This window comes from Neofelis nebulosa, chromosome 4, assembly GCF_028018385.1.
Source record: "Neofelis nebulosa isolate mNeoNeb1 chromosome 4, mNeoNeb1.pri, whole genome shotgun sequence".
Taxonomy (NCBI): Eukaryota; Metazoa; Chordata; class Mammalia; order Carnivora; family Felidae; genus Neofelis; species Neofelis nebulosa.
In genome coordinates, this window is record NC_080785.1 from 73081757 (window position 1) to 73095208 (window position 13452).

At 34.9% G+C, this 13452-nt stretch overlaps 1 protein-coding gene across 3 annotated transcripts in view; it reads right to left on the bottom strand.

Moving 5' to 3' along the window:
• The window catches only part of VPS50 (VPS50 subunit of EARP/GARPII complex), a 133372-nt gene that overhangs the window by 55641 nt on the left and 64279 nt on the right, over nucleotides 1-13452 (bottom strand). For all 3 annotated transcript variants that reach the window (XM_058725087.1, XM_058725086.1, XM_058725085.1), the window contains 3 exons: nucleotides 9933-10021; nucleotides 3162-3256; nucleotides 2754-2852 (listed from right to left, as the gene is read on the bottom strand). In XM_058725087.1, coding sequence (XP_058581070.1) covers nucleotides 2754-2852; nucleotides 3162-3256; nucleotides 9933-10021 — 283 coding nt within the window. The remainder of the gene's footprint in view (nucleotides 1-2753; nucleotides 2853-3161; nucleotides 3257-9932; nucleotides 10022-13452) is intronic.

Consider the following 13452-nt stretch of genomic DNA (forward strand, 5'->3'; position numbering starts at 1 on the left):
GGGATAAGAACCCAAGTCTATCTCCCAGTCCAGCTCTCTTTCTAAAAATACAGTATAGGGGCTCCTGGGTGGCTCTGTCGGTTAAGCATCTGACTTTGACCCAGGTCACAATCTCACGGTTCATGGGTTCCAGCCCCGCGTCTGGCTCTGTGCTGACAGCTCAGAGCCTGCAGCCTGCTTCAGATTCTGTGTCTCCCTCTCTCTCTCTGCCCCTCCCCCGCTCACACTCTTGTCTGTCTCTCTCAAAAATAAATAAAATGTTAGGGGCGTCTGGGTGGCTCAGTCGGTTAAGCGTCCGACTTCGGCTCAGGTCATGATCTCACGGTTCGTGAGTTCAAGCCCCTCATCAAGCTCTGTGATGATGGCTCAGAGCCTGGAGCCTGGTTCAGATTCTGTGTCTCCCTCTCTCTCTCTCTCTCTCTCTGACCCTCCCCCGTTCATGCTCTGTCTCTCTCTGTCTCAAAACTAAATGTTAAAAAAAAAAATAAATAAATAAATAAATAAAACATTAAAAAAAATTTTTTTTTTAAATACAGTACAGCCTCTTCAATGGGAAACAAATTTCATAAACACTTCTAAGAGAAGTCCATTAAAACTTTGAGTGTTGTGGAAACATTTAACAATTCATTTCTACAACCTCTAATTTCATCAAGGTGAACTTTGGTGAGGAAACTCCATCATGGTCATAGTCTAGAAATGCCCGTGCCTGGCTGCCATAGATGACAGACACCTTTTGACAACAAGTGAAGTAAAAAGCAGAAAAGAGATAATTAAATAAGTGTTTTTGCATTGCACAAATCTTGCAGTCACTAGAAACACCAAAATGTCTCCCAGCTGTCTTACTGAATAAAAGTAATCTTTGAAAATGCATACGTGGCATGCTTTCATTCTGACAGGTAAGTGAGGCTTCTGGTTCCTTCATAGTTCCTTATCCTTTCCCACCTCTGATTTAAAAACTAATTATTTTAGGGGCGCCTGGGTGGCTCAGTCGGCTAAGCGTCCGACTTCAGCTCAGGTCATGATCTCGCAGTTCGTGGGTTCGAGCCCCGTGTCGGGCTCTGTGCTGACAGCTCAGAGCCTGGAGCCTGTTTCAGATTCTATGTCTCCCTCTCTCTCTGACCCACCCCGTTCATGCTCTATCTCTGTCTCAAAAATAAATAAACGCTAAAAAAAAATTAAAAAAAATAAAAATAAAATAAAAACTAATTATTTTGGAGCACCTGGGTGGTTCAGTTGGTTAAACATCCAAGTCTTGATCTTAACTCAGGTCTTGATCTCAGGGTTCTGAGTTCAAGCCCCATGTCAGGCTCCATAAAGTAAAATAAAAACTGCTCCTTTTGTACAGCAATGCATACAAGTCAGGCCGTCTGTTTCAACATGGCTTAAGTTTTAACAGGAAAAAAAAATTATAAATAAACAAAGGCAGTGTTAGTGTTTCATGCTGTCCCCTTTCCACTGTTTTCCTGAGATATGATCAATTAAAAAAAATTTTTTTTAATTTTCTAAACATTCTCTTCAATTCAATTATAAAATTCAAAGGCTCTACTTTTGTACTGGATCAATCTAAATCCCTTTCAAAACATATTTAATAGTTCACAATTAACACAGAACACTTGTACTTAAATATATTTAATAATAAATTAGTTAATAGTTTGATGTCCAATAATCTCTCTTCTGATATGACATCAATGACTGTAACCATGTATTGACCCTGAACAAGGAGAAAAAACAGAATTTAAAATCCTCACCAACCCTGGCATCAAATAACAGCCAAAAAAATCAAACCTTGGGGCACCTGGGTGGCTCAGTCAGTTGAGCATCCGACTTCAGCTCAGGTCATGATCTCGCGGTTTGTGGGTTCGAGCCCCGCATTGGGCTCTGTGCTGACAGCTCAGAGCCTGGAGCCTGCTTCGGATTCTGTGTCTCCCTCTCCCTTTGCCCCTCCCCCACTTGTGCTCTGTCTCTCTGTCTCTCAAAAACGAATAAATGTAAAAACAAAATTTTTTAAAAAGTCAAAATTTTAAAAAGTAAAAATGTACAATAAAATTAAGATACAATTCAAATGATAAATTGTATATAAGGGATACAGTACATATAGTACAGGGCTCACCTTGTATCAGGAAAGGGCTAACAAATAGCTCTCTCGATTTAATGCTGCTTTAATTATCCAATCACATTGCTAATTAAACATTCTTTCCTACCTTCCTCCATTCCCAAAACCATTCCTAATCACCCTTTCTAAAGTCAGTGATGACTGTTTTGGAATGTAATACATAATCTTGACTTTGTGGCTTGATCCTAAATATCATGTCCTGTTCTTTAGAAGCCTTCTTACTCCTAAAAGGCAGATGCATTTAAGTAACCCCTCAATGAGCGCTGACTCCACCCATCTAACTTTCTTACCAGCTCACACCACATATGGAGGTATAGAATAGTGGCCAAATTGTTTTGGTGAACTCTGACATAATAATAATCTTTCACCCAAAGAGAAACTGGTTTAATATTTAGTTCAACATTTTGAGCCCCTCAAAACAATCTATTAAATTTATAATAAATAAGTAATGAGGGTATTTTATTTTATGGGATATTGGAGGGAAAAAAGTCCTTAACCATCTTAAAAAGACTTCAAAGAACAAATTCTTCCAAATTCAAAAGTAATTGTTTTAAACCAATTAATGCTATAAGGTTTAAACATGAGACAAAGTATTCTCATTATGTACATAAGTCTATTCACATTTTATTAGAGTTCCTACCTATGGTAGTTCTTAAAATAATTGACGCTTTGTTTTCTGATGGACTCTTGCAAAACTTCAGATTTGCTACCACAAAATTCTTCTCCAACTTGCATCAACCTAGTTGGATAAAAAAATTCATATTAATTTCAGTAACATCCTTATAGAACAAAAGTAGTCTAGGTCATCTTTCTTCAAAGATAACAAACCAAAAAAATGGATGTTTGAAGAAATTCTAAACATCACAAATTCATTATGGTTTACAGACATCTGAAGGACAGAAACCCAGCAGAAATTAGATGATGAATGTTCAATTGTCTTCATTTCCATGAAGAAGTTACACCTGATAACTCACTGATTCATGATTTCTTTGATTACCATGGTTGAATGAAACAAACTAAAGAATTAAAACAAGATCTCAAACAGTACCTGCTGATTATATCCAAAACAAAGATGAAATCATCATATTTAAATATAGACAAATCCGTTCCAAGCAAGTAGGTTTTTACTTTTAGTTGAACATCCTGTAAAACAAAACAAAAAAATATTTCAGGTAAATCCAAAATATAGAAAATAAGTTCCCAGAACCATTTATTCTATAGTTACAAATTAAAATGAGACAGGAATATATTATTAAGAATATATATTTAGGACAATAACCAATATCCTTACAGTGGTATCATAGAGACAATTCCACAAGCATCAGTATAAAAATAGTAATGGCCACAATCATCACTATTAATACATACACACACATGTAAGATAAGAATTATACCCAAGTGTTGGCTATGAAGATAAAAATCACCACTTATGTGTAGCTTGGTAGGCTAGAAACCCCAAAATAACCAATTAAAAAATAATTAGAATTAATAAGATAACTATTTCAAGTGATTATGTATAATACATAAAAATTAAGTTTTCATGTATTTCTGCTGTAGCACCTTAAATTGAAGAGATTCCATTTATTTATTTATTTTTAATTTTTTTTTAACATTATTTATTTTTGAGACAGAGAGAGACAGAGTATGAACGGGGGAAGGTCAGAGAGAGGGAGACACAGAATCTGAAACAGGCTCCAGGCTCTGAGCTGTCAGCACAGAGCCCGATGCGGGGCTTAAACTCACGGGCCGCGAGATCACGACCTGAGATGAAGTCGGCCGCTTAACTGACTGAGCTACCCAGGTGCCCCGAAGAGATTCTATTTAAAATAAATGTTAAAAGTGTAATATACTTAGGAAAAATTTTAAAAGGCAATATCAGACCTATAAGAAAGAACTAAGAACCCTAATAGGATACAAAAGAAATTTCAATAAAATGAGAGTCAAGGGACTGAATGAGTGACTAAATAGTGCAAGTCAACTTTTCCAAATTAATGCAGTGGTTCAATGCAATACTAACCAAATCACAAAAAACTTTTCCTTTGAACAATCACTCTAAAATTCACCAGAAATAAGAAGCAGGCAATAACCTCTTTTTTTAAAATAAAGCTTTGAAAAGACAGCTTAAAAGGTATAAGTGAATGGGGTGACTGGGTGGCTCAGTCGGTTAAGCATCCGACTTCAGCTCAGGTCATGATCTCACTGCTCGTAAGTTCAAGCCCTGCATCAGGTTCTGTGTTGACAGCTCAGAGCCTGGAGCCTGCTTCAGATACTGTGTCTTCCCCTCTCTCTGTCCCTCCCATGTTCATTCTCTCTCTCTCTCAATAATAAATAAATGCTTAAAAAAAAATTTTTAAAGATGTAAGTGATGTTGGAGGACTTGTACTATCTGCATTAAATACATAAAAAACTATTTTTTAAAAAAGAATACTACCAATACCCAAAGAATCAATAAAATATGACACCTCAGAAATAGTGCTAATATATATACATGAGCTTAAGAAACCGCAATAAAAACTACTGTTTGCCCATTATTTACTTTTTGTCAGCATTGTGCTAAGAACTTCACATATTATCATTAATCCTAAAATCGTTCTGTTGAGCAGGCATTTATTATCCTAAGAGATAAAAAACTGAAAATAGGTCAAGTAATTCTCTAAATTCACATGCACCATGAATGACAAAGCTAAGACTTGAACCCAGGTCTCTCTGCCTCCAAAGTCTCTTTTCACTGGACCTTGCTATAAGGAGGCATCACAAATAAAGACACAAGAAAAAAGATCATCCAGAAAATAGTGAAAGGAAAAACAACTAGATTTGGGGGGAAGAACAACTCTTTCCTCTCTACATCACATATCAAAAGATATATAAAAGGGCTGAATAAGTGTTTTTGTATGTTTTCAAAAAATTAAAAATTAACCCAATAAAGCAAAAATATTTTCTGAGTACCTATTAAGTGTTCTAGGCAGTACTCTACGTACTTGGGATATAGCAATTAATGTAAAGATTGTAATGTATAGATAATGTATAGATAAATATCTATAATTACCAGATGAATGTTGACCTGAGCTTTACATAGGAAAAAATAGTTTAAGAATAAATGTAGCATAAATTACAAAGGACAAAGGTCAATAGTTTGACTTCATAAAAATGTAGATCATCTGCATATTGAAAATAAGTGAACAGACATATGATATACAAAAGATTACTCATTATCATATAAATCATTTAGAACTTATGAACAAAAAACAAATAATTCACAAATCAGTTAAGTTATGGAGTTTTTAAATGTTCACCTTCTCTAATAATTAAAGAACTATGAATTAAAACACTAATAAAAATATAAACAGATTCAACTGCCTAATTAAAAGATAAAGTCTCTCAAAAAAAAACATTTCTTTTATATTTATAGAAGACACAAACATGATCCAAAAGCATTTAAAATAAAGACACAAAGGAAAATATGAACAAAATAAACACAGCAATGGTAATAATAAAACAAGCTAGAATTCATAGCAAAATGCCTCAGGACAAAAGAACTATATATTTTTTTAATTAATGAAGGGAATTACATACAAAGAAGGTAGGTAAAGTGGTTATTAGCATTGCAGCATCAATCAACCTAGCATCCAAGTATAAAAAGCAAAAGCTATTGTTAGAAATAAAACAAAAACCTGACAAAATTACAATTCTTCTGAAAGATTAAAACCCCTCCCTCAGAATGACACAGGCCAAGGAAACAAAAAATAAATAAAATATAGATTAGAATAATACAATTAATAATAAGCTTGCTTTAATATACACATAAAACTTAACTCCCACCACAAAGAAGAAATACATGGTTATTTTTCCAAATGCCCAAGCAAAACATTTTTAAGTGGGTGGCTAATAGGATGTAAAGAAAATCTCAAATTCACAAAAAGTAGAAATATTGCAACCCTAATTCTCTATAGTAAAAAGAAATAATAAGCACATGAATAATATGAATAATTTCTTACATATCAAATATTTAAAGATAAAATAAAAATCTTGGAAGATCAAGACTTTCATATAGTTAGGTTTGTAAGCTCCATAAGGTCAAGTATCATGGGTTCACCTCTGTGTTCTCAAATTGACAGTTTCTGCCAAATGGTACAATTGATACAAACTTTTTTATTACAGACTTTCTAGTTGAGTAAAAATGCATGGAAAATATTCTAAAAATTTTCGTATCAAAAATCACAGTCATTCTGATTTTGAATTTAATTTTTATGTCAGAAAGGTTAAATATCTTCTTAGAATTTAATTATCCCTATATTTATGACGAAAGTATACAAATTGTCACGCACTCACTTATGTGTTGAATTCAGGATTTCAGATGTTAGAAATGTATTATGGCACATATATAGCATATATCATATAACAGCCCCAGTGGGGTATAAGGCAGTATCCCAAAATAAAATGCATTAATATTCCTGCAACATATAAATGTTCACTTTAATGAGATAAACACTACAAAAAGTTTAATGACAATACTGGTCTGGTTCTGTTGCTGAATGAATTCAAATTGGGTCAGGTTTGCCTGCTGAATATGTTATCAAAAAACATTTGTTTTTCATAGGTTTTGCTTTTTCAAATTGAATTGAGCCTTGTACTTTCAACTGACAAACACTCAAATGCGTTCCTAATGTATGCAAAATACTGTTTAGAACTAGTTGAGAACTGTGGTAGGGGGGCAAATGAGACTTGGGAGTGGTGGAGATGAAGATATTCTAAAGCTTGAAATGTACAACACAATAATCTATACTCAAAAGAATGATCACTTTCATTAAACTAGCTAAATGCTTTAATTTACTAAACCTCATATTTAACAGATTCTACTATATCAGGAATGATATCAGATTGCCAGACTGAATGGAAACTAGCTATATGAAATGCCAGGTCAGTATTTCAAAGTACACTGAATTACCAGAAATTCTGCCATGGATTCTACAATTTCAAGTACAATCAGTGTTATTAGGAGACTATATCAGGAAATTAAATCAGAAATAACTCCTATCTGACCCTACACTTATACTCAGTGGGTATGAGATTTCCCTTTCCAGTATATATAAAATTCAGAAAAACATCAGCCCAAATCCATAATTAATAATAAATTAAAAAGCAGTTAAAGGGAGCAGCTGGGTGGCTCAGTCAATTAAGTATCTTACCTCGGCCTAGGTCATGATACCGTAGTTTTTGAGTTCAAGCCCCACGTCGAGCTCTGTGCTGACAGCTCAGAGCCTGGAGCCTGCTTCTGATTCTGTGCCTCCCTCTCTCTCTGTCCCTGCCCCACTCCTGCTCTTTTTCTCTCAAAAATAAAAACAAACTTTTTAAAAAAAAAGCAGTTTAGGGATGCCTGGGGGGGCTCAGTTGATTAAGCATGTAACTCTTGATTTCAGTTCAGGTCATGATCTCAGGGTACATGGGATCAAGCCACACATTGGGCTCCACGCACTGATATCATGGAGCCTGCTTAGGATTCTTTCTCTCCCTCTCTCTCTCTGCCCCTCACCACACTCTCTCTTTCAAAATAAATAAACTTTTTTTTTAAGTAGTTTAATATAGAATAAAGGCCATATATGAAAAACCCACAGCTAACATCATACTCAATGGTAAAAAACTGAGAGCTTTTCCTCCAAGATTAGGAATAAGAAAAAGATGCCCACTCTTGCTACTTTTATTCAACACTGGATGTCCTAGCCAAAGCAATTAGACAAGAAAAAGAAAGGAGGCATCCATATTTGTAAGGAAGAACTTAAACTGTCACTGGCAGATTATAGGGTATTATACATAGAAAACCTTAAAGACTTGACCCAAAAACTACTAGAAGTAAAAAATAAGTTCAACAAAATTTCAAAATACAAAATTAATACCTAGAAATCAGTAGCATTTCTATAAACTAATAACAAAGTAGCAGAAAGAGAAATTAAGAAAATAATTCCACTTACTGCTGCGCCAAAAAGAATAAAATACCTAGGAATAAACAACCAAAAAAGGTGAAAGACCTTTACTCTGAAAACTATGAAACGATGAAAGAAATTGAAGACAACACAAACAAATGGAAGGATATTCCTTGCTCATAGACTCAAAGAATATTGTTAAAATGTCCATACCAGCCAAAGCAACCTACAGATTTAATGCAATCCCTATCAAAATACCAACAGCACTTTTCATAGAGCTAGAACAAACAATCCAAAATTTGTATGGAACCACAAAAAAAGACCCCAAATAGCCAAAGCAATCTTGAGAAAGAACAACAAAGCTGGAGGTATCACAATGCCAGACTTCAAGATATATTGCAAAACTGAAACAATCAAAACAGTATATTACTGGCACAAAAATAGATACATAGACCAATGGAGTATAATAGCCCAGAAATAAACCCACACTTGTATGGTCAATTAATCTATGATAAAGAAGGCAAGAATACACCATGGGAGAAAAGACAGTTTCTTCAATAAATGATGCTGGAAAAACTGGAAAGCTACATGCAAAAGAATGAAACTGGACCACTTTCTTCCCTAAGCACAAAAACAAATTCAAAATGGATTAAAGACCTAAATGTGACACCTGAAACCATAAAACTCCTAAAAGAAAACATAAGCAGTAATCTCTTGGACATGAGCCTTAGCAACATCTTTACAGATTTTTTACCTCAGGCAAGGGAAACAAAAGCAAAAATAAAGTATTGGAACTACACAAAAATAAAATGCTTTTTCATGGCGAAAGAAACCATCAACAAAATGGAAAGACAACCTACTGAATGGGAGACGATATATGCAAATGATATATCTGAGAATATATAAAGAAATTATACAACTCAACTGCAAAAAAAAATCCTCAAATAATCCAATTAAAAATGGGCAAAGGACCTGAGTAGACATTTTTCCAAAGAAGGCATACAGATGGCCAACAGACACATGAAAAGATCTCAATGTCACTAATCATCAGAGAAATGCGATATCAGAACCATGAGATATCACCCTATACCTGTCAAAATGGCTAAAATCAAAAAAGAGATGAAATAACAAGTGTTGCTGAGGATGTGAAAAAAAAGGAACTCTTGATTTAGCACTACTGATAGGAATGTAAATTGGTGTAACCACTGTGGAAAATAGTACTGAAGTTCCTCAAAAAATTAAGAATAGAATTACTATATGATTCAAAAGAGCAGCCCAAAAAAAACAAATAAGAGTTATCTTCAAAGAAATTACGCTTTTGTCTAGGAAGTAATAAATTTAAAGAAATTAACAAATTTAATTATCTGATAACAACTATGCCACTAAACTGTAAAAGAAAAGTTTAAGAAGATACATTCAGTCAATAAACATGTAAGATGCCCTCAAGGCACAAAATCACTGACTTAGAAAAAACTTTTTCATTCTATACTAGAGGTTAACCCAACTATCACCTATTTAGTTTTCCTTTATCTAAAATTAACAGAAAGGAAAGAAAACATAAATAAATGAAATAAAAATAAATAGAGTATCTCAATAAGAAAGCAATTTCTTAAGGTAAGTGTGCATTTGCTAGGACACTAAAAGCAAAAATGTAACCAAGGAATATATATATATTCCCAATAGAGATTTTCAAATTAGAAGATTTACAGACAAATAAAACTGTGAACTAAATTACAGAAGTTAAATTAAATGACAGATATAGTCCAAAGAAAAACTAACATATAACTAAATCTATAAGGAATACAAATAAGTACAGAAAAGTTCAAACACCAAATTTCTAAAACTTTGACATGAAAGTTTCAGTTGCTTTTGTAAAGAAAATAATTAAAAAAAACCCAAACCTGCCATATTCGTGTAAGTCCATGTTCCAATTTCTTTTTTATGTAGCCACGATCAAAATTAGTTTCTTCAGTACCCATATTACTCCCTTCTGAAAATAAAAGAGGATACACATTTTCAGATTTGATTCCCATTTTTGTTTTCCGAAAAAAACATTTTAACTCTCATGTATTGTAAGCCTATGTAAAATATACAAATATTTATACAATCAAAACAATGTCAAAAATAGGTATTAGGGGGGCGCCTGGGTGGCGCAGTCGGTTAAGCGTCCGACTTCGGCCAGGTCACGATCTCGCGGTCCGTGAGTTCGAGCCCCGCGTCAGGCTCTGGGCTGATGGCTCGGAGCCTGGAGCCTGTTTCCGATTCTGTGTCTCCCTCTCTCTCTGCCCCTCCCCCGTTCATGCTCTGTCTCTCTCTGTCCCAAAAATAAAAAAAAAAAAAAAAAATAGGTATTAGGATTAAACCCATTTTATAAGATACACAAATTCAGACTGTGAAATGTTAAGTATTCTACACTTAAGACCACTCAGTACCTATGTGATTGTAGCTGGAATTCTAACTTAGGTAGTGTGATTGCAGAGACAAGGTTCTCGATGACTGCCAGGGCATTACAGGAACCAATAACCTAAGTATCAGTTAATAAGCATGTTACCAAAAGTACAGATTGCAGAACTGCACATGCAGTAAGGTAATGATGCATATGTTTTATATTTTTCATAATCCAGGATAGTCTTATCCATTGCAAATAATCTAACAATGTCCAGTTCAACAGGTAAGAGCAATGATGTACTTCAAAACAAATTTCCCCCCTAAAAGAAACCGGAAAATGCAATTATGTACATTTATATTAAAAAGATTATGCCTTTTTATGACTAAACTATGTGGAACAACTAAGGATGTTATTTCATCTTAGGCTAGCAGGGTGTCCACTGGTAACCAGCAAAAGGCCCTTGCATAGGCCACATCCCAGGTTCATGCCTCGTGTACCTTTGACCACTCCTACAGCTGAAGCTATTTATTATCTGTTCAGTGTGGCTACCAAGAAACCAGCAGCTCAGGGCAGTGCACCCAGACTATACCTTTAGAGTTTTATTTTATGATAGTAAAGTGTTAAGATACCAAGAGTATCATTACAGCAGGTGACCTCGAGACTGTTTCAGCTTTATGAAGTTCTGTGAAGAAAAATTTTCAAATTTCGGACTCCTACAATTGTATTTCTTAATATGAATATGAAAGGATTAATTTCAAGTGAAAAAATGACTTTTTGGAGTTCTAGATATTGTCAGCTGTTAGGCTCATCAGAGTCCTGAATATTCTTAAAATACACAAAATCAGGTCAAGGAATTGTAGCAGAGAGGATTAAGTATGAAAGGCTCAATTGGTGTTTTAAGTTTGACTCTATAACCCAATAAAAATACATACATATATACAATAATACATGCAAACTATGAGCCTGAAGCAAAAAAGCAAACCTCACTATGATGAATATATATTGTCCCCTAAACTCTTATTTTATATCTAAAGTTGTATTAATTTTGTTCCAAACTTTGTCTTTGGTTTCTCCTTAATGTATTAGAAAAGGGAAAACAGGTGCTGAAATGTCTTAACAGTTTCTGCAACTAGAAAAAAAAAGAAAGGTTGCCAAAACAGGATAAACTTGTGAAGATCTGGAATCCCATTAAGCCGAACAATTCCCTAAGTAACCTGAGGTTTAAAAAGAAAAAGGCATACGTACATTTCATTAATAATAGTCTTATTATTATCTCTTGACCCATTTCATTTGATATTAACAACAACCAGTGTAAGCACTTCATATTTTCTCTAAACTTTACACCAAATCTACAAGTAGATGTGTTACTACCCTATATGGGACTTTTTATTTGTTCTGTTTTTTTTAATCTATCATTCTAAGAGGAAAGCTGAGGCATGGAGAAGATAAACTTTTTCACATTCTTATCTTTGGAAAATGGCAGTCAAAATCGGAAGCCATGTATCTCTGACTGCAAAGCCCATGCTCACAGAGGTAGTACAGGGATGAGAGTATAGGAGTTAGGTAAAAACAGTCTGGCCTAGGGGCGCCTGGGTGGCGTAGTCGGTTAAGCGTCCAACTTCGGCTCAGGTCACGATCTCGCGGTCCGCGGGTTCAAGCCCCGCGTCGGGCTCTGGGCTGATGGCTCAGAGCCTGGAGCCTGCTTCCGATTCTGTGTTTCCCTCTCTCTCTGCCCCTCCCCCATTCATGCTGTGTCTCTCTCTGTCTGAAAAATAAATAAACGTTAAAAAAAAAAAATTAAAAAAAAAAATTAGAAGCTACTAAACTAATTTGATTGATTAGCTACATTAAATTGTGTGCAAAACAAAAACTTGTGCAGTATAATTTATTTTGACCATATTAAACAAAATGCTGATAAAAGCATTTAGTACTTTTAAAAAGTATCTCGAATACTTAATCTAAGCTATTGTACAAGGATAATCACTTAAGACATATAGTTATATAAATGAAGTAGTTTAAATATAATGTCTAGTTAATATAATTTCTCAAAGATTTGTTCCTTATGTAGCTGACTATACCAGAGTCATTTAAAGTTGTGGTTTTTATTCAAAGATTAATATTTTAAAACCTTGCTTTTTATGAAATTTTAAGTCCTACTGTGTTTTCACAGGAAGAAAAATGTAATTATTAATCCTTAAAATCTAGCTTTATTAGTACAATTTGACAACTAGCAAAAAGATTTAATAGTAAACATTAGCATTAATTTTACAGTAAATTTGGACAGACCAATGCCTTAACTAGTTTGGAATTAATTTTTTCAAAGACCTTTTGTTAATAATTTAGTCCTAAAGCCATCATGACATATTCCTGAAAACTGGTAGTATCTGTCACTTAAGAAGTCCTTTGGCCGGGGCGCCTGGGTGGCTCAGTCGGTTAAGCATCCGACTTCGGCTCAGGTCATGATCTCGAGGTCCGTGAGTTCGAGCCCCACATCGGGCTCTGTGCTGACAGCCCAGAGCCTGGAGCCTGCTTCAGATTCTGTTTCTCCTCCTCTCTTTGCCCCTCCCCTGCTCATGCTCTCTCTCTGTCTCAAAAATAAATAAAAACATTAAAAAAAAAATTAAAAAAAAAAAAAAAAAAGAAGTCCTTTGGCCCAGTTAATCCCCAAAGATAATGGAGATTGTAAAGAAAATGAATGACTTGGAGCACCTGGGTGGCTTAGTCAGTTAAGCATCTGACTTTCACTCAGGTCATGATCTCACGATTCGTGGGTTTGAGCCCCACATCGAGCTCTGTGCTGACAGCTCACAGCCTGGAGCCTGCTTCGGATTGTGTCTCCCTCTCTCTCTGCCCCTCCCCCACTTGTGCTCTGTCTGTCTCTCAAAAATGAATGTTAAAAAAAAAAAATGATTTCCAGGGTGCCTGGGTGGCTCAGTCAGTTAACATCCAGCTCTTGATATCAGCTCAGGTCACGATCTCACAGTTCATGAATCGTGTCCTTCGTCAGGCTCCACGCTGACAGTGCAGAGCCT